This window comes from Manduca sexta, chromosome 26, assembly GCF_014839805.1.
Source record: "Manduca sexta isolate Smith_Timp_Sample1 chromosome 26, JHU_Msex_v1.0, whole genome shotgun sequence".
NCBI classification, from domain to species: domain Eukaryota; kingdom Metazoa; phylum Arthropoda; class Insecta; order Lepidoptera; family Sphingidae; genus Manduca; species Manduca sexta.
The window spans coordinates 3,452,947-3,475,727 of NC_051140.1; the positions used below are offsets into that span (position 1 = coordinate 3,452,947).

At 37.1% G+C, this 22,781-nt stretch overlaps 1 protein-coding gene across 17 annotated transcripts in view; it reads right to left on the reverse strand.

Annotated features, from left to right (window-relative positions):
- Positions 1–22,781, reverse strand: part of LOC115450047 (gastrula zinc finger protein XlCGF57.1) — a 67,546-nt gene that overhangs the window by 14,918 nt on the left and 29,847 nt on the right. The window contains exons 5-6 of one of the 17 annotated variants that reach the window (XM_030177983.2): positions 11,614–13,123; positions 11,282–11,514 (exon numbers count right to left, since the gene is read on the reverse strand). The exons of 6 other annotated variants lie outside the window; for them this stretch is intronic. In XM_030177983.2, the coding sequence (XP_030033843.2) occupies positions 11,622–13,123 (1,502 nt within the window). In that variant the 3' untranslated portion in view covers positions 11,282–11,514; positions 11,614–11,621. 10 more of the 17 variants (XM_037443608.1, XR_003939243.2, XM_030177993.2 and 7 more) reach the window with 10 other exon arrangements.

Consider the following 22,781-nt stretch of genomic DNA (forward strand, 5'->3'; position numbering starts at 1 on the left):
ACAAAACTCTTGCTTTCCCGCTGGCACATGAGCAAATGGACGAGAAACCTTCATACATTTGATCTGCGATAGGTACACTACCACAAACGACAAACGCATGTGTGCGTGAACGCTGGTGGCTGGTCATGTATGCAAGAAAAACGACTTATACCGGCTCGGCCAGTGCCCATGCCCAGGGCTGAGTTGGCATTCGTTGTTTTTCGTTATATTTATTTTCGTAGCCCGTTTAAATTAAATAACATCTATGAATTATCAGAAGAGCACAAAGTAATAGTGTTTGCATATAGCTTTAATGTAAAACAAGTGTAAATATGGATTACTGGGTATACACCCAGGGAAATTCACAATTTCTATTATTGTTCATACGTTCAAATTTACCTTCTATGCGAGTGCTTTTCAATAGATTATTAAAAAAACCTTTGTTAAATTTAATATTAACTATTCTATGAAAAGGTACGTCAAATTTCCGAAAAAAAAAACTATAAAAATATTGAGTAAATATTATTTATAAAAAAAAATAGCATAGGTGTTATCTTCCATTCTGTTCTGTTTATCTAACTCCTGAGCAGATACCGTGTAAGAGTTTCATGTATTGTTATACTTACTAAAACAAATGTATTTATACGAATATAAAATACAATTTATGCAAATATGTTTCGGAATAATAAATTAATTACCTTCAGGAACAAATTTTATGTTAGGACGTATGCATAACCACAAATTCAGATGTATGTACCTACAGTTTAAAAATCGGGGGGACTAGAGTTGTGAACAGTACGTATGCCACGGTAAAAACTTTATTAAGAAACAATGTATGCATCAACAAACCTCAAAGCAAAAATCGGTACTTAAAACATAAAGCGAAAACCACTGCGAAACAATTTATTATGTTTTTAAATAATTTGGCATTTTAAGGTACTAGTAACATGATTAAAGGAACGCATGGACATAAAGTTTCATTCGTATTAAACATTTTACATTAAAGTCTACTTTTTCACATCAGGATGCTGACTTTTCAAATGGGATACAAGAGCGATCCTTTGAGAGAAATCTTCATCACAAACTTCGCACACAAACTTGTTACTGTGGATTTTCATGTGATGTTTAAGACTTTCATACTTTTTATAACTCTTGCTACAAGCTTCACAACGGTAGTCTCTTTCTGAGGTATGAGTTTGCAAATGTTTACGCATACTATCTGCTGTTACGAATTTTTGGGAACAATAACTACAGAGGAAGGTCTTCTGTTTAATATGAACGTCACGGACGTGTTTCCTTCTTCGATCGCTCATTGCAAACACTGCAGGGCATAGAGAACAACGGTATTCCACCTTCTTATCATGATTTCTCTCCAAATGCAATCGTCTATGGTTGTAATTTTTAAAGGTTTCGTTACAATATGGACATTTGTATGGATGCGACACGGCATGTTTCGACATGTTATGGGCGTGTTTCAAATCTTTCGTCGCGAAAATTTCGTCACATTTACCACATTTGAGATCCCAATTAACATCGTGCTTCACCACGTGCGATTTTAAATTTTGTAAAGTAGCAAACACTTTGCCACAGGTCGAGCAGATGAAGTTCGGATTGTGCGTGTTCATGTGGACATTTAAAGCGCTGAACACTACGAAACTATCATTACAGTACCCACAAATATACGAGTCGTCCTTAATCACGAATGGTGTGAGACCTAACCCACAATCTTTTTTGATAGGCTTATCATGAAACTCTATCAGGTGATCGCCCAGCGTTTCCAAATTGGACATACTCTGCATACAAAGTTCACATTTTAGGTTCGTGACCTCAACCTTTGTTTTGTAGTAACCCCGAGCATATTTAAGGAACTCTATTTTGTTCGGATGGTCTGACCAGTGTAACCGAACCCCGTGGCAGTCGCCAAAAGTGAGGTCACAATACGCGCATTTGTATTTCCCTGGGGTCCACCTAAAAGGGCATGCGTTTGAATTCTGTATGATAATAGCCGCATTTTGCCTGTGGTCCTTGTATTTTTTCTTGAATCGGCACAATAATGTCGGTTGCACGGAGCCTAAAAAGAAAAAGAACTTTTGAAATTGAACAATAATTTGCGATTTTTTTAGATTCAACTTCTTTCCAGATATTACTATTTGTGGAGTCGGTATACAACATACCTCTAAGACAAAACTACGCTTCAAAATATATTACGCCTGTTTATCCGATTTACGTCTCGACAATATTATTTTATTATGTAAATATTTGGGAATAAACCCTTAACTGAATGAAGCCTGCTAAACATCATTACAATTAATTATGCATAGATCCTCGATTTAATAAAACGCATTAATAAAACTCCTCTTAGTTATTACTTAATCTTATAATTCAAAACATAGGGAGTAATAATACAAACGTAAACAGATGTCTTATAATTAGATACACTTAACACTAATACAATAAGGTATTGTCAGAATAAAAAAACTAGGTAAGTGATAATAACACTGGTTTGACATATGAACAAATACATTAATAATTATTTATTTCGCTGTTTGAAAGAAAAACTCGCTTTAGGAGTTTTAGAATGATGTCTCAAAGGTATGAGGGTATTGTAAAGTACAGCTAGGCTTAATGTTGATAGAAATATCCCGAGAAGCCTTGTAGCCCTAATACTTCTTCAAGAACCTTTTGAAGTTTCTTAATTTTTCTTTTTCTTCTTCATATGAGCAAGTTTTATGTGCGAATATCTTAAGTTAGCTGTACCGAATACCGCCGGACACAAGCTGCATTTGTACTCAGCTTTCTGCCCGTGAATCTTATCTAAATGACTCACTCTAGAGTGGTACGAGTCAAAATACATATCGCATAAAGGGCATCTGTACTTCTCCTTGCGCGCGTGCACCGCCGCCACGTGTCTGTTCTTGGCGGGCCGGCTAGGCAGCACCATGTCGCACCTAGTACACTGGAACTCACCCAACTCGTGACTCTCTCTGTGAGCGCGCAACTTGTGTTTCGCCGAGTACCCTTTCCCGCATATATGACAAATAAAGCTTTGGTAATGGCTGTTCATGTGAATGAACAGTTTCATGAAGCCCTCGAATTGTGCACCGCAGTGCACACATTTAAAATCTTTTTCAGTCAGTACAAATGGTATCACCCCGTCTGTATACTTTGGGTTCACTTTATGCAAATGCGCTTGCGCCAAATGAGTTTTAAAACAATCGATACTCTGTACACCTTGATGGCAAATTTCGCAGGCTAAATTGCTTATGTCAACTCTTAATGGAAATGTATTTCGCACTTCTGGTTTTTCAAATATGTCGAGTTTGTTATTGTGTACCGCTGAATGTGAACGAACTGCAACAACGTTAACGCATATCTGTGGACAATAAGCACACATAAATTTTCCTCTTTGCCATCTGAACGCAACGGCATTAGAATATTGCAGAATCATTGCGGCGTTAGCCTTATCCTCAATCAAAACGCCTTTTTTACGCTTCCATACGACTCTAACAGCGCCTTCTCCTGGTTTCTTCAAATCTTCATTTATTCCTAAAAATAAATAAAACTTATCAATTTACGCTGTGCGACTTCATATGTCTAGCAAGTTTTGATTTGGTTCCGAAGTATGACGAACATTGAAGACATTCATGTCGTTTTTCCGTTGTATGAGCGATACGAAAGTGTCCTGCCCGCTTAGAGCTCGTTTCGAAGGTTTTGCCACAAACATCACAACCATATTCGATCTTCTGTTGGCCGTGAACATCTACCAAGTGTCGTACTCTAGTGTGATACGATGTGAATACTTCTGTGCATCGAGGACACGTGTATCGAATGCCTTTGCGATGCACTCGCATTCTGTGGAACATTCTAGCAGCACGCGTCTCTAGCACTTCGTCACAAGAACCGCAAGGGAAGCTGCCCTTCTCGTGCGATTGTACGTGTTTCCTAAACCGAGACTTAGATATGAACGCTTTGCCGCATGTATCGCAAATGTAATTCTTATAATGACTATTCATGTGTTCGTTGATGCGAGCAAAATTATGAAAGTAAGTGAAACACATCTGGCAATAAAAACCATCATCGTCTAACTTGAAAGGTAGCACTCCGTCGCTATAATCGGTATTAAGTGTCCTGTTATGAATTATTAAATGTTCTTTTAAAGGTCCTATTCCGCTTAAAATGCGATTGCAAAATCTACAACTAAGGTCAGCAACATCTATTTTAACCATGTTATTTTCTGTTAGTTTAGAGAAAACTTTTTTTGTGGGCGGTTGGTTTAAATGATTTAGACGGACGTGTTCACGGAATGGATGTATATCTACGTGTTTAGATTCACAGTAAGAACAGTAAAATGCGCCGTGGAACCATCTAAAGGCCCAGGCCGTAGAGCATTCTAGAATCGTCATAGCGTTGCGACGCATCATTGTTTTGGCAATGCGTTTATCAGATTCTTCAGGCAGCTCGTTGTTCGCACGACGTCGCCTGCGCATCTGCCGCGCTGTCACTACTTCTTTTAACTTCCTACCGCGTTTAATGCCTAACTCCGCCTCGACGGCGGAACCTAAAAAGAAAAAAATATCCTGAGTTACTGTATATTTAAGTCTTGAAAACCTAGACCACACATGCTGTGGTACTCTTGTAAGAGTCAATTAAGTCCTTGTATGCAAGACTCCCCATAGGTAGCACTGTCTTATATATCTGTCGACACTGGGCAAAATGCCGCATAATGTTGGAACTATCGGATTAAGGGGTCGAATTCAGTGCAATATTATGCAGCACTTTGTATTTCTAAAATACAGCAATGCTCCCTATACTCCCTGCAATGCTTTATAATTCAAAATTCTATATAGTTTTAGTATTGTTTCCGGACAGTCACAGAATTTTGTGAAAACTGAATTTCCAAGAGGTTGATGTTCTATAAAAATTCATGGTATTTATATAATTTTTCCGTGGTTGCATAGTCATCACAGTTTAAATGTCAGGTACTATTTTAGATACGTCTAAAATAGACCCTTGAAAAAGTCAAGCGAAGAATTGAAAAAATAGCGTCCAAAAAAGTGAGTATGAGGGATGCTTATATACGAAAAAAAGAAAATATATTTACATTATGACATTTTATTACAAAATATAATACTGTAACATCATACTTCCAACTTAAATTGAGCGAGGAAAAATTGGCCGAGCACCAACCAACATCCAGAATGAGGTCCGAGGTTGATACAACTGCTATTGCACCGCAACTGGTATTAAAGTATTACTCCTCGTGACTCTTAAGATGCGTTACCAACGCTCTTTTTCTACAAAATGCCTTCCTACAAATTTGGCAATGAAAGTTTTTTTCCCCCGAATGCCTTACCATGTGTCTCTTTAGGTCATAGCTTGTCTTAAATAGCCTCTCACAGTATATGCAAACAAAGTCGTATTCTGGAGGAAAATGTACCGATGACACGTGTGCGGCCCGCTTGCCACTCGTCTTAAAAGATAGGTCGCAATGAACACAACGATAAGATACTTCGCTCTGTCTGTGAGCTTCTTTGAGGTGCTCCATTCTGTCGTAATATCCTTTAAAGCGCATACTGCAGTGAGGACATTCGTACCGCGGTCCCTTCGCATGCGCCGTTGCTTTATGTGAATCTCTCGCGACTCTCATAGTAAATATTTTTCCACACTCATTGCAGGGGAAGGAACCGCTTATATGAACTTCAGAGTGCTTCCTTAACCTCGGTGCTGTCATGTAACCTTTGCCACATGTTGCACATATATAATGCTGGTAATGTATATTCATATGCTCATAAAGTTTTAGAAAATTGTTGAACTGCTGTTTACATATGACACATTTCCATTCCTTATCTAAGTAGAAGGGAAGGACGCCATCAGGATGGTTGCTTTCGAAATCAAACCCATGTTGTATAACGTGATCTCGCATTTGCTTTATGTCAGTGTACGGAGCGGAACAGAACACGCAAACACTTCCAACCACGTCTATATTGATTAACGGCATTTCTTTAAATTTGCTGTAAATGTCCTTAATGGTGTGCTGCGTCCCACACAGCTTTACATGTGCCCTAAGTGACTCAGAATCTGTAAAATTTTCCTCGCAATACGCACATTTGAATCGGTTCTTTTTCCATCTGAAAGGACACATCGTCCAACATTCCAATATGGCCGCGGCGTTTTTCTTAGTGATAATCCTAGCTTCCGCACGTGCACTTCTTTTGTATTTTTCTTTTCTCAACGGCACTGTATTTGTCTCGATTTTAATATTCTCATCAGTTGTTAAACGCCGTTCTCCTAAAAATAGAAAAGCATTATCAATTCGCATCTTGCACTTTCTTCCCCAATTTCTCGTTTTACACTGAAAGTCTATGGCTAGACGTTGTTTACTTAGACGCGGGGAGCTATGCGTCGCGCGTAGTATGGAGTCTGGCAGCGCTTCGGACCTTTTTTTCCGTTCATAGAGCGACGGTGCTTGCAGCAGCCCCATAATAGCACGCACCAATACAATCATATGACAATCTATCAATTCGTTTATAAAGACGCGAAGGATGAAGAGAGGCGGTGCCCGCCGCTATGCCAGCGGCGGATCCGTTAGCGTGTAGCGTAGCACGCGACGGACATCGCTGTTGCACACACGGGAAGGGGATACTCAGCCAAACCGACTAGTTTTAGGTTGGCGCGATTGGAGCCTACCTGTCGTAAGTTGCAACATGAATAACAAAAAATTTGAACTTCCTATTTCTGCAATACCAGGGAATTATCGTTGCGTGCACATCCACGATAAACGACCATATCGATACTAGTCACTCCGCCACCAATAACGCAGCATTCAAGCAAACAAGTGTAAAATCCCGTCTCCATAAAGTCAATTATACACCCCCATATATTTGAATTCATGCGGGTCGCGCCGCCTAATACAAAACGTTACGCCCCGCGACTCCGTTAGGAATCGTCGCCCCTAAGTATTTGCCGGTATGTAATACAAATTGAATGTGAAAATCACTCCAATAAAAAGTATATATTTGGAGTAGAGTGCGTTCGGCTAATTTCGGACGGTTTTTCGGTATGTTGCGAGGAGTCTCGGAAACATTTTTTTTCTCATAAAATATTTAAGCGATACCGGCATTTTATACATGAAACTGGTTATTATTAATGCTACTTTATGTAATAATTTAATCATCTTCCAATTCTCTCTAAGCTTAAAAATAGATGATAATATCTGTATAGAAATTTAAAATTCTTAGAAAAGGTCAGACCTTCGCGGGGTAAGTTCGGACTCCGTTCTAATAACGCTTCTAATAGTATGATAAGGTCCACAAAATCAAACAGAAGTCTCAAAAATGTTACGAAGAGCGAAATCCACCTTTTTTGTTTAAATGCACATAGCGCACCCGTTCTTGGTCGTAGCATCAACTGTGGGATGGTGGGGCAAAAAGAGACAGCGTAGCCGCCTACATAATTTAAACTAAAAAATAACCATAGATTCGTGGTATTTTTTCGTTATACGATCTTACCCCGTATCCGATCTTACCCGAACGCACCGTAATCCGTTCGATCTTAGGTTAAAATAGTTTCCTGTATCAGATGCTCATTTAACAACACGATTCTAGGACGTGTTTGAAAGAGCAGTTCTCAACTTTTTTAATAGAATCATATCAAAACCTCTTTAATTCTGGTACGACTAAGTTAAAAACTTTTGACCTGTTTACTATAGAATTTTAGTAAACATCTATTTTAGGAGCAAAATTGCATGTCATATAAATAAGTAGGTATTGTTCACAGCTACGTGTAAGACCTTTCCAAGGGCAAAGTACTTACTTTTTCGGAATAAAAAGTGGCCTATGTATCAATCCAAGAGAAGTCCTATCTATGCATGTGCCGAACTTTGTAGAAATCCATTAAGCATTTTCTGTGATTACTTAATTCTAACAAACATTCTAATCTATGACATTAAATGCTACGTAACCTCTAAATGTGAATAAACCGTTATTATCTCCTCGTAAAATTATCTATGTTCTTTATAAATTAACATTATAATGAAAAATATGTTAAAAGGGGTGATATCTGCTTTAGGTGCGTCTACTTTGTCAATGAAAAAAAAAATATATAAATTTGGGCCTTATATGTAATAGTACTATTTACCTGGGACAGGAATCCTCAGAGAAGGTTGATGTCAGGCATACATACGGTCGGTTGTAAAACTAAGACAGATCGGTGGTGCAACATGTGTATAAAGATTTTGGCCAACCCTATATAGGTGTGGAATAGGAAAATATATAAAAAAAAATAAGAAACTGCATTACTGAATCACGTTTTATTATACAGCTTATTATACAATAAATTAAATAGGTACACGAGCCTACTCATAACAGCACAAACTAATTACTTAACACATCATTTTTTACGTTTGTTCCAACACACATACAGATAATAGCGTTATAATAAATATCAGACCAATAATGTGGCCGACATGAGGACAAGATACCTTGGTACATCATAAAATTAACACACTACATATATCCATTCAACACACATTAAGCGATTAAAATAAATAAACCCTAGTAATGGAGTTACATCGATCACATTAGGTAAATAACGCCAGAATCATCATTTAGTGATGTTTAGATCAGCAAGAAACCTTGCAAAAATAGACTTTTGCATGCAATTTTTACCATATAAAGACCACGGCAAACCGAGTCCTGCAAATTTTGCAAATGCAAATTTGTGGTTGAAGTTTTGAAATATTGCCACAAATGGAAACGCGTCTGCAACTCGCTAGTCTAAACTAAGCATACAGTTTACTTTTGCGTTACAATGAGACTGTGCATGTGGCTGAACTAGTGAATACAAATAAATAGCACTTGTTACAATATAAAAAATAATAAGTTATATTCAAAACTTGTATAAATGCACTGCACTCTTTATACCGCAGCCTCAGTAAATGTATGTACGTAGGTACACAAAATTTACATTGAATTCTAGCGATAAGACCGAAAATCTGTTTCATTTTATAACATCCGACTAAGGCGAAGCAGCGTAGGGTAATGATTAATGAATCATCAGTTCTCAATAAATTTTTACGAAGGCTGAAATGCCAGACATAATTTTCCTATTTTTAAGGGTAGAGCTATTGAAATTTTTACAGCAAGATCAATTCACTCTATCGAGTCTAGGTGGTAAGCTAAATTAGCACTTATCCAGTTGTATTTATGACATCACGTTAATCACATAATTTTTAACGACGAAGAATTTTGTTGTTAATTTAAATGTATTTTTTACTTGGAATGTTTATTTATTATACATAAGTATTTTAATTTCTTTCTCCTTGATCAGCTCTTGTTTCTTTCAATTATGACACTCGTGACTTACTCTAACACACTTAATTTGATTACTAAAATTTTGTTACCCGCCAATCAATCTAATGACATTGTAAAGCTTTCTTGAGACCAGTATTTGATTATATTAAATGTATTACAAAAAAAAGGAAAACAAATGTCTTACAGATGTCTATTTGCTAACTTGTTGCTAAAACACGTTAGGGGCCTGTTTCATTACTTCTGAGTGAACTACTCACCACATATTTTTTAAAATGGCCAAATACAAAATTAACACTCTAATCTAGGCTACCAACTAAATAGTAATAAAGTGGATATTATCTGCATAAGCTGGCTAATACGATAACAGTCAAATAAAATTTACTTGATACTTGTGAAACAGCCCCTATGACTACAATTTTCCAAAAATACGCAAGTACAACCGTGCTGCATTTAATTTATAACTCATTATGAATAATTCAGATGTCCATTACAATTGACATCATTACAAATGTACGTTTCCTGGTCGAAGTTCAAGCCTTTCATTTTCTTTGGCAAATAAATAAACGATAAACCGTTATGTTTGTGAATTTTTAAGAAGTACCAAATTTTAGAACTCACCAAAAGCAAATGTAACACTCCTACTAATTCTAGTAAAGTTTTTTTTAAGCTATCAGTATCTATTTAAGTCAGGAAGCAAACTATAAAAACACTTATTCCTGCTATACATGAAAGTGTTTTTTGGCAATATGCTTATCGAGTGATAATTTCGACGCGAATGCCCTAGAACAACTGCCGCACTGATAACTGTACTCAGACTCTTTTTTTGTGCGATGAGCTTTAACATTGTGGTGGTATTTCTGCGAGCGGGTTTTAAACGTCATATGACACGTGGTACACTCATACATTTCTGCTCCAGGCTTGTAATTATGAAATTCCATCAAATGTCGCTTCCTCAGCTCCCACGTCGCAAAGCGTGGCTTTTCCTTGCAGTAAACACACATGTAAGGCAGAGTTGTGTGTTGAGTTTTTATGTGGATGTTTCTCTCTTCAAGCGTACTGAATGTAGCGACACAGCGGCTGCATGTATACTTGTTATCATGAGGAATCTTGGTATGAGCAATCAGAGCCGACTCAGTAATAAAACCCTCTCCGCAAGTATCACAAACATAATTCTGGAAGTGCTCGGCGGTGTGTTTCTTCAAAGAAATAAAGTCAGTGAATTGTATTTTACAAATGGCGCATTTCCAACTAGATCCGTCATTGAGCTTAAACGGGAGCACACCGGGCTGAACGTCAGCGTTAATTGGCTGTTTGTGATCATTTTTCAGATGTGTTAACAAATCATCTAAAGTATCTATTGGCATAAAACAAAGTTTGCATTGGAGATCGGTGATGTCAACTTTTAAAAATTCTTTTCGTAACTTTCTGCTGAAGACATGTTGTATATTAAAGTTAGCATGCCTCGCTGCCATGTGTGTTCTCAGACCGTTAGGATCATTAGACTGCACTCTACACAATACACAGTTGAAGTTCTGCCCCCAAGTTCTAAACGGACAGGCCGTGGAGCATTGCAAAATGATTTCAGTATTGCTGCGATGTTTTAACGCTTTTCCGTAACGAGGCTTGTATGTGAGTTTGTAACACTTGAAATTCCTTTCGTGTTGTCTCAAGCCATGTTCTGACAGAAAAGTTGCCCCACATTTTTCGCATGTAAAAATTCTAACGTGACTTCGTAAATGTCCATTGATTTGGGAAAACTCTTGAAAGGACTTGTCACACTCAACACACATCCACAATCCAGATGGGCCTTGGCGATACGGCAATACTCCAAAGGGCACTTCAAAGTTCACAGGTACTGCGTGATCCCGTGATATATGTGTCATAAAGGTATCAACGTCAGGGATGACCTCCGAACAAATCGTACACTTCAGGTCAGTTATGTCTATTTTCAATCCATCCACTACTTTATAAAAAGCGCTGTTGAAATCTGCGTTGGGATGTTCCGCCTTCATGTGCTCCCTTAACGAAGCCATAGGTTCGAACTCGTCGTGGCAGTACGAACAAATGATTCTATTAAATCGCGTCTTAAAAGGAAACGCTGTCGAGTGTTTCAATAATAATACGGCGTTTTGCCTTTGAGGATTTTGATTTACGGAACGTTCAAACAGTCTCTTTTTTGGTTTATTTTCTGTCTCGCGTAATACGTCACTTTTCTTTCTGGACCCTAAAAAAAGAAAAGAACTGTCATTATTATCACATATGACTCATATTGACCTTTTTTACGCCAATATATTCACGTTTAGTCTTAGCAAATTTCCTATACCTTAAAATTTAGACATCAAAATGCTTTTTAGCCATATGTTTGTCCAAGAAAAGTTTCGTCGTGAACGCTTTTGGACAACTGGGGCACGGGTAGTTGAGCTCCGTGTCCTTTTTAATTCTGTGCGTCCGTGCCATATGGTTGTATTTCCCAGATCTAGTCTTAAAGGACTTCTGACATGAAGTACATTCGTACTTATCCGCACCCGTCTTATAATTGTGGACTTCCATTAAATGTTTTTTTCTTAATTCCCAATTCGCAAATCGTGGTTTATCTTTACAGTAAACACACATGTACGGCATCGACGTGTGCTGCGTCTTGACATGAATGTTTCTTTCATCCAAAGTGGAGAAAGTTGCGACACATCGACTACAGTTGTATTTGTTTTCATGGGGTACTTTCGTGTGTGCTATCATCGCAGACTCGGTAATGAAGCCCTCCCCGCATGTATCACAAACGTAGTTTTGGAAATGTTCCGCTGTGTGTTTCTTTAGCGACATGAAATCCTTAAATTCATTAGGACATATGGTACATTTCCACATCGAGCCATCGTTCAGTCTAAAAGGTAACACACCTATTTGAGCGTCTAAATTGATCGGCTGTTGGTGGTCATTTTTCAGATGGTAAGTCAACGCGTCAAATTGTTCTACAGGCATAAAACAGAGCTTACATTGGAGATCAGTAATATCAATATTAAGAAAGTCTTTGCCAAGTTTTTTGTAAAATGCCGCCTGTACGTCATAGTTGACGTGACGTGTGGCCATGTGAACTCTAAGAGAATTAGGGTCGCTAGTCTGAAGCCGACAAAAAACACAGTTAAAATTCGTTTTCCAAGTTCTGAATGGACAAGCGGTAGAACATTGAAGAATTATTTCCGCATTGGTGCGTGGCTTCATTACTTTCCCGTTACGAGGTTTATAAGCAGTTCTAAAACATTTGACTTGACGACGGTGATCGCGCAGAGCATGATCTGATACAAACATGGTACCGCATTTATCGCAGGAAAAATTCATAAAATGCGTTCCTATATGACGTTTGAAAGGAACAAATTCAGTGAAAGTTCTAGTACAGTACACACATAACCAATTACCGTCAGAGTTTTGCTTATATGGTAACACGCCATATCTGGCATTAAATTTGACTGGTTTCTCGTGCTCCCTGAATAAATGAGTCATCAATGAATCTACATCTTGAATGTCTTGTGAACAAATTTTACATTTGAGATCAGTTATATCAACTTTGATCAAGTTGTCTTTAATTCTATAGAAAACGTTACGGAAATCCGAATTCACGTGTTCGCCCTTCATGTGGTACCTGAGATCAGAAAGAGCATTAAACTCTCCGTGGCAATACGCGCATAAAATTTGACTAAATCTAGTTTTGAATGGGTAAGCGGTAGAAAATCTCAATATAAGCTCGGCATTTCGCCTCTGTGGCGTCTGGTATACAAGGATAATTTTCTTTTTATGTTCAGTCTCACTGTCACTACGTCCACGTATTCGCAGTGTAGACCCTAAAAACAAAAAAGAAAATGGTCAGTGTCATACCAATAGCCGAATGAGATGAATTCTAATTAGTTTTTACAGGACGTTACTTAATTTATTTGTAGAATAACTATATTTCTAAATTCACTTCTGGATGATGGGATCGCATGTGACATTTAAGGCTGACTTTCTGAGCGAACTGTTTCTCGCACAGGAGGCAGACGAAACGTTTTGTCTCGCTGTGTATCCACATATGTTGGGTTAGACTTTTGTTTCTCATAAATGATTTAGCACAAACAGGACACTTAAAATGCTTTTCCCCCGTGTGCCCAAGCCTATGGTCTTCCAATCGTTTCTTAGATTCGAACTTAAGTCCACAGCACGTGCAAATAAAACTGTCATCCGTATGAGTAAGTTTATAATGATTATAAAATAGCTTCCTCGCAGTAAATATTTTCATGCATTCTGGACAGGTGTAGGTAGTTTCTGGACAATCATGAGTGTCTACCAGATGCTTTCTCTTTTGTTCCCAAGAAAGAAATCTCTCTCCACAGTAAATACAGGCAAATGGCCAACATGGTTTTGACATTTTCGTATGCTCTCGTTTTTTATCGGATGTCGGGAAGTTAGTCCAACATTTCCTACACATATATTGACCCGTGTGACTACACTTAATATGATATTTTAAAGCCTCCATAGTCAAATACCGTCGCCCACAAGCATCGCAAGTATATTCCAGAAAATGCGAGGTCGTGTGCCGACACAATTTATGTAAAGATGGCAGTTTCATGCTACACAAGTAACAATACCACTTGTCCTTTTCCAATCTGTACGGTTGTAAAGCAATGTCGTAGGCCAAATTTAATTGCAAAATATGTGCACTTTTGTGAAAACTCTTAATATGTCGGGCCATATCTTCAATAGTATCGGCGGACTCGGAACAGATCCTACATCTAAGGTCGATACAATCGACCTTTAGGTACTCTTTGCCAGTCCTAACATGAGCAAAAGCTGTAGAAACATTAAAACTAGCATGTTGTTCGTCAACGTGCTGTCGGAACTTGCTCGGATCCTCGTGCTCGTCGCAGCAGTAGACGCAAATCAAAGTCTTCGCTCGCACTCTGAACGGATAGACCGTCGAGTATTTCAACACAACTTCAGCGTTCCGTTTCGCCTTTATATGCGGTTTCGTTTCTAGAAACAGAAAAAAAATCCCGTTGTGACTGACTGTGTTTTTATTGTAGATCGTGGTTAAAGATTAGTTCCCATTAGATTAAAATTGTTTCCTAAATATATAGTTATATTTTGTGTTTATTATGTTTTAATAAGTGATTTAAATAAAAACAAAAAATCTAATAACCAGTCACAGCTAAATAGTATCACGTAAGATGTTTTTGATTGGCTTTGAAACTACAAGTCCGCAAGCGGTACTGGTTCCAAGCAAAATCTATTTTAAATAATGTTCGGCGAACATACTTTAGGCTATAAGTTATAATAAATATTGTGTTATCTGTGTCACACAGAACAAGGTTTGCATGAGTGACTATGAAATGGAGCATAATTTTAAAATACGTTTATGACTCTGGAGTAAAATAACGTAAAATCTAATATTGTGGTGATTAATCAATGGTATGATGGTGGGTGTTACCAAATGTCTTGTGCCGTGTTTATCCAAACCAAATTATAAATGTTACGTTTTTCCCGCCATAAGATTTAGTCAATCCTGAACCGAAACACAGAATGAAAAATGCATGGATAAATTAAAAAGTGCGAGTATCAGGTGAATGCCGAAGTCAGAACGCAATTTATTGAACGAATAAAAATGCATCATATGGAGCTGATGTATAATATTTTTTTATTTTTTTGTAAAAAAATGCTTTATGGATTTTATAGTCTTTTGAGTTAATTCAGTCACAAAGGAGTATCGCTTTAAAAATTAATTAAACTTCGAAGATCCTAATAAATCGGAAAGTAAAATGGTCCCGCCAAATTATTTTCATAATAACCCACCGAATAAATTATCTTGCAACAACAAAGTGCAGCCTCAATATAATATATCACACAAAACCCACAAAATACTGTGGCCATCTATCGGTCTGCTTCTGTTCTTACGACAGTCATGTGCAATCGATTAAGTTTTAATAAAAATATCCAATAATAAGTACTTTTTTTATTATCATGCTGGAATATTACTCTTCACGACAAGTTATAATGGAAGACACACGATAGCTAAGCATACAATTAGCTCAATGATATTACAATTTATGGTTAATCTCTATTACACATGTTGTTAATTTATAAGTTCTTTATACAACTGCAGTGAAATCCATAGAAGTTGCCATAAGACAAATATCGAAATTTAGGCTACACTAACAGTAACTTTGACTATTAGTATAAAGAAACTGGCGTTACTCCATCACACTGGCTTAGTCCGGGCTGGCAGACTTCACATACCTAAGAAATTTTTGTACATATATTTTTTTTAAGGTGAGGTCTTAAGACTTGATCTTGTGGACCTTCCCCAGGCCCTTTCACTTCCAATTTCAATCGACGCTTCGTCTTTCGGCAGTCAACAAAGGAAAAAAAACGACCTTTGACAACAAATCGTTTTATCGACCAAGCGGACAAACAGGTTGTAGTATCGTTATTTTAAAGTATATATGAAAGGAATATTATAGACTTTTTTATAATCAAATAGAAGCCTTTAAATTTTCAAGGACTATTTAATTAATTTCATCTCGTGCCAGATGCGTAAGAAAATACAATGTTATGTTTACAATTTATTAAAATTTTAAAATCATACATTCTTAGTTTACAACTTGTACGTAACATTTTTAAATATTATTAAACCACTTATACAAACTTAAATTGCTATTTTATGTTGCCAACAAATCGATGTAATCTTATATATTATAACAAAAAAGAAAGAATCTCTAAACTTATTATCTAGGCTGTATAAAGAAAAACACTTTACCGCAAAAAGAAACCGCAATCTCTCAGATATAAAATATAACGAACCCGTGCATAATGAGGACTACCAAGGTTATTTTGATAATATGGAAACACAGTCAATACACTGTAACATCAGCAATTATCTATAATTAGAATATTTTAAGCGATATTGATGGCCTATCTATGATCCTGCATAAGTCCCGCGCGAAGCCGCAGAACGACTGCGAAATATTAGGTACTTTAATAACATAGTTTACAACAGGCTCCCGGAAGAATTTGTTTTATTTATATTTGTTTCCCCCTCACTTCAAATCACAACAAATCTTACATTAACGAAATATCATTAAAGACGGAATTTGTTTAACAAGTTCAAATTTAAACAATTTCAGGTTTTAACATAAATTCCACTAAACCGTATTCAAATAAACTAAAGAGAAGATAGAAATCCTACAAAACCAAGTAAATAATTTTTAAAAAATAACAACCTGTTTACAAAGTTGTATTGCAATGGAATGATTGCAATAAAACTTTGTGAACTTATTGCTTGCAATTTCTGGAAGGTTCTATGCTTAATACAATTTACTTGCAATACATGGCGTGCGGGTCGTACCAATAATGTATTTAAAAGAAAATTGAAGTAGTCAAATTTTAGTATGTGATAGAAACAAACGGGATAGTGTGCCAAAGGTGGGAGGGTTATGATGAAATCTAAGTGAGCGCTGATGGAGTTGCAGGCACAACTAGTATATATACTCCTATAAGATTTCTAATTTTACCGTTACTTAACTTTCAATTATAAATCTAGCAATCGGAAGGAATAGAAATACGAACTCCGTAAACACTTGTCAGGGCTTTATAGACTTTCAATTTCTGTTCAGTAATTTAAAATATGGGACTCATAAACCTATTAACTACCGTCTATTTAAAAATCACAAAGTTCCGGATGCCGTGACTTCATGTGAGTCTTCCAGGTAACTTTTTGATTGAAGTATTTATCACACATCTTGCACTCGTGTCTCTTTACTTCACTGTGAATCCACATGTGTTGCGTTAACGTCGACTTTCTAGGAAACGCTTTAGAACATACATCGCAGACAAATGCCTTCTCTCCAGTGTGCACAATCATATGCCTATTCAACGTATACTCTCTATCAAACTTCCTATCACAAACAGAACAAACCCAATGGTCATTAGTGTGATGCATCTGGAAATGATGTCTCAAAAGATTATGTTTTGGAAACACTAATTGACATTCGGGACACGGGTACTTTTTTTTAGGTATGCCATGTGCGTCTTCCATATGCTGTTGCTTTAACCTCCAATAACCGAATCTATCTCCGCAAACGTTACATATATGTTGGCAGCATCTTTTAGACTTTTCAAGATGTTTCTTTTGATCATCTGGTGAATCGAATACTATCTTGCATCGTCTACAGTGCTGTTGCTTTTCTGAGACGGATTTACTGCAAGAGTTCTTAATGTGGTGTTTTAAGGAGGTGGCAGAGGCGTAAGATTTACCACACGATTCACAAGTACATTGGACGAAATGTGTCTGTATATGCCTGCTCAATGTACGAACGTTCGATGATTTCAGCCCACACACGCCACACATAAGCAGGTCAGACTTCACTTTAAACGGCTGCAGTCCAAGTTCATACTCAAAGTTTATGACCTTATTGTGAACGCTGTTGATGTGCTCAGCGGCTTTTTTTAACTCATCGAATGCTTCGTTGCAGATCCTACAGCGAAGATCGGTGCAGTCCACTTTAAGAAATCCTTCGCTAACGTGGGCAAATGCGATTCTCAATTTGACTTCCATATGCATATCAGTCATATGCTCTCTGAACATGTCTGGATTTGAATAGCTTTCGTGACAATACACGCAGACCATGTCACTCTCGGGCAGTCGAAACGGATACGCTGTGGTATGTACCACTATGGTCCGGGCGTTCTGTCTCGCGATGTGCATCGGGCTTTGTTCTAAAACAGAAAAAAATGCCCTTGGTCACTTAACTTGCTTCCTTTAATAGTAGTAGTGTTGTTCTCGAATATTAGTAAACACACACTTCAGGAATATCTATGAATATTCAATTTTTATTTTTTTACAAAACTATTTTATTTGAAGCATAAAATATATTTTACGTATGGTAAAAACGTACAGAACATTATATAATGGACTTTCCCATAACCTATGACTGTTAATTCCTGGTTTAGTCATTTGTCCGCATATTATTTAAAGCAGGACTCAATACCGAAGGCATTTTTACCGGTCAACCTGGAGTGGTTTATAGACAAAAAGATAGTAATAGAACTTAATAGAGCCTCTATAAAAATTAAGTGTTTGTGAATTCTGCCGATCCGCAGTAAGCCAACGTGCTGGACTAAGGAATAATCCCTCTTAGTTCTAAACGAGGCCCGTACCCAGCAGTAGGGCAGTAAATTACACAGGGCTCATATTATTATATAAAGTAGCATTTCAGACCTTGATACAAAGTAAGTACAGACTAACTTCGATGACTTATAAGGGATGATATGTAGAAAATACCGAATATAACTTCGGCTGATGGCTAGCGCGACGATTGTTTATAAAAAATAGCAACAACACCCGGAATTAAATTTGCATAGCTCATGTTTGGTTCTCATAGCGTCCACACTACAATTGCAGCAAGAGATAAGTATCAGAATACCAGGAAAGGCATTCTTGGCGATAAACATACACAATGAAATGATACCTATTCAGTCGGACTGTCCTATATGAGATATAACGAATGCTTAAAAGTCAATCGATTTTTATTGGCATATTTCAATTGCATATCTAATTTAAAGCGTAGTAGTATAAGATGAAGAATGAGGGCTTTTGGTATGTTACAAATCGATGGTTAATTACTAATTCAAACAGAGATGTTACATAAGAGATTTTTATTTTGAACAGCTCATGTTTTAAAAATCCATGAATTAAGTTTATGGATTAAGGATTATGGATTAAGTTGGACAAATTTCAAATACTGACAATAAATTGATTTCTAAACATGAATCAACCATTAATTGATTTCAACTGCTCTTATTTTAAAATTTGAATGTGTACTAACTTTTTCAAACATCTTCTACCTCTTATTATAATTATAACCCAAATTAGTGAGTTTCTTATAGAATTAGGCAGAATGATGGGTCTTCATATGCGATCTAAAACTGACTTTCTGGTTGAATTTCTTCTTGCACGGTACACATTCAAATCTCTTGTATTCAGAATGTATCCACATGTGTTGTCTCAAATTATCTTTCCTCGGAAACATTTTGGAACATACATCACATTCATAAGTCTTGATACCGGTGTGGACGACACTGTGCTGATCTAAGTTCTTTTTTCTGGTGAACTTCCTCCCGCAGTCGGGACATTGAAAGGATGTCCCGGTATGATTAGTGGCAAAATGAACTCTATAAGTAGACCTTGTTGGGAACGTGTCTCCACACTCAGGACAGGAGTGTGTCTTTTTCTTCCTACCGTGGACCTCGACCATGTGCTGCTCTTTAAATTTCCAAGTCATAAATCTTTGCGAGCATCTGTAACAATTATACATCCAGCATTTCGGCGAAGACGCCATATGCTCTTTCTTTGCTTCTAATGAATTGAACGTCTGTTTACACTTTCTGCAAATGCGATCATCTTTAATATGAGAGAATCTCAAATGAGCCTGGAGGGAGTCTTTCGTCGGATATGATTTGCCACAGTCCTCACAAGTAAAATTTCTAAAATGTGACGACATGTGCCGGCTCAGCTGACGTAAGCAGGGGAAGTTTCCGTCACAAACCCCACAAAGGAATTTCTCATTCAAAAACTTGTACGGTTGAATACCCAAATCAATTTCGCAATTCAAATTCATTTTGTGAACATCACTCAAGTGCTTAGCTATCGATGTTAACGTTGGATGGGCTTCCGAACATAATTTACAGCGTATATCAGTGCAGTCAGCTTTGAGGTAACCGGAAGGGCAATGAGCAAAGGCAGTATGTATTTTGAAATCTGAATGCTCGGTCGCCATATGCTGTCTAAATTGCGACGAGTTGGTATAATCCTCGCAGCAGAAGACACACATAACGCGGGCATTCGGTAGCCGAAAGGGATACGCCGTCGAGTTGGCTATTATTAAGGCCGCATTATTACGGGCGGTCGTAATCGGTGTAGTGGTCTCCTTTCTCTGCAAGATGGAGAGCTGCTTGCCCTCTAAAACACACAGAAATGCTTACGGTCATTCTAGTGTTTATTTTTAAATATGCTGCCGCGCTGTAGTGTTGGACTTCTAAATGGAAACTTTGATTGATCCGCGAATCTAAGATTCTATTCGTTTAGGAAATGTGACGTAAAATCAAGATGAGAATGTTTTGGTTGTCTAGATGCAGAAAAGGCCAGAAACACTTAAGTTTAAATAAAAATAGAAGAAAACATTCTTACAGTCTTAGAAGGCAAGCTTAGAATAGATAATAAAAAAAAAAACATTCTGGTGCGTACTTGAATAAAAACGTCTATCATCGACAATAAAATACATTTCTTAAGTATGCGCCGTACTGTTAAATTTATATGTTTATGTAGTATGTAGCGATTGCCAGTGGAAAGTATATAGCAACTTAATTGAGTAAACGCATTATTATTTCTTGTTTGACCGTAGATAACCTTTTATAATTATAAGGAAATTTAAAATTATACTGTTATGAGCAAAAATAATTATGAACCTGTGGAGCATTACGTGTACAAAACTATGTTTTTGAGGAGTTTGCCATATGCTCTTTAAATTAAATTATTATTCCGAAACTTTCACAGAAAATAGCGTCAAACAGAAAGTATTCATAAGGTAGCGTCCCCTATGCTTGTTGGTGGCTGTTCCTAGTATGAAGTCCAAATTCGACGGTCGAATTTAATGTTTCATTAAGAACACATATTATACAAAATAAATATATATTTTCTGCTCTGCTTCGCTATTGGAATTTTAATTTTGCCAAATCTCACACTCCGCAGTGCACGCAATGTAGTTAAAATGGGTACTAAGGTTTTTCTTGATATATATAACTGTAATTTGTTTTTATTATTGTAATACTAAACTTCACCAGTAGTTATTAAACATAAAAAAGAAATTGGTTGACACAAAGAGAAGAAAGTTGTCTTTATTTTTATATTAGGCTTAAATCGCGGCTTCGCCTGAATTTAAAGCCTTTTCCGCTACAAAAGTTCCTGAATCGCTGTACCAATTCATAGCTTTACCTATACGACTCCAGCGCCATAGAAAAACAGATAAAAAATAATTTAAGAAAATCCTACGAGAACATATTATCGATATTAAAAGTAGTCTATGTTTTAATCCAAGATACATTCTATGTGTGTGCCAAACCTCACCTAATTCAACTGTTTTTAAGTTTACTTCAAACTAACATACTAACATTCGTATTTATAATATTAAATATTAGTAAGTTATAAGATACATAGATGATAGAAATTACTGCTGATTTAATACTGACTAGACCATAATAACTGTATCGTATCATAAGCATAGAACAAAAAATTCTTCAGAAGAATGAAGTATACGATACAATATAAATACATTAATCTGCTTCTTCTCCTAAACATAAAACATGTATTTGGATTATATTATACAGCTACATTAGGCACCATGATGATTCTTCATATGCGTTCTATAACTGACTTTCTGGTTGAATTTCTTCTTGCACGGTACACATTCAAATCTCTTGTATTCAGAATGTATCCACATGTGTTGCAGTAAGTTTTTCTTCCTCGCAAACATTTTGGAACAAACATCGCACTTGTAATTCTTGATATGAGTGTGGACCACGCTGTGTTTATCCAGCTCCCTTTGATTGGGGAACTTCTTGCCGCATTCAGAACAACTAATGGAGTCCTTGGCGTGGTTAGTAGCAAAATGAACTCTATAGGTGTATTTAGAGAGGAAAGTGTCCTTGCACTCCGGACACGAGTGAATGGGCTTAGTCTTTTTGTGGACCTCAATCATGTGTCGCTCTCTGTCCTTGTAAGACATGAACCTTTGCAAGCATCTGCTACAATGATATTCCCAGCAATCCGATGTAGATACAACATGTTCCCTTTTTGCTTCTAACGACGAAAAGGTCTGTTTGCACTTTCTGCAAATGCGATCCTCTTTATAATGAGAAAGTCTCAAGTGGCCCTGGAGAATATTTTTCGTCGTAAAACATTTGCCGCACTCCTCACAAGTGAAATTTTTGAAGTGCGACGACATGTGTCTGCTTAGCTGACGAAGGCCGGGAAAATTGCTGTCACAAATGCCACAAAGAAATTTCTCCTCAGAAAACTTGTACGGCTGAATACCCAAATCACCTGCCAAAAACAAATTCTTTTTGTGGACATCACACAAATGATGTGCCATTGCCTTTAACGTTGAATAAGTATCTGAACATAATTTACAACGTAGGTCAGTGCAATCTGCTTTAATATAACCATTAGTGCAATGAAGAAATACGGATTTAACTCTAAAATCCGCGTGGTCTGCCTCCATGTGTTGTCTAAAGTGTGAAGAGTTGGCATATTCCTTGCCACAGAAGATACACATGATGCAAGCATCAGGCAGCCGGAAGGGATACGCGGTCGCGTGGGCCATGATTACGCCCGCGTTTTTCCGAGCGATTGTAAGTGGTGTTGCTTCCCTTTCCTCCACGATGGAGAGCTGCATCTCCTCTAAAACACACAGAAAT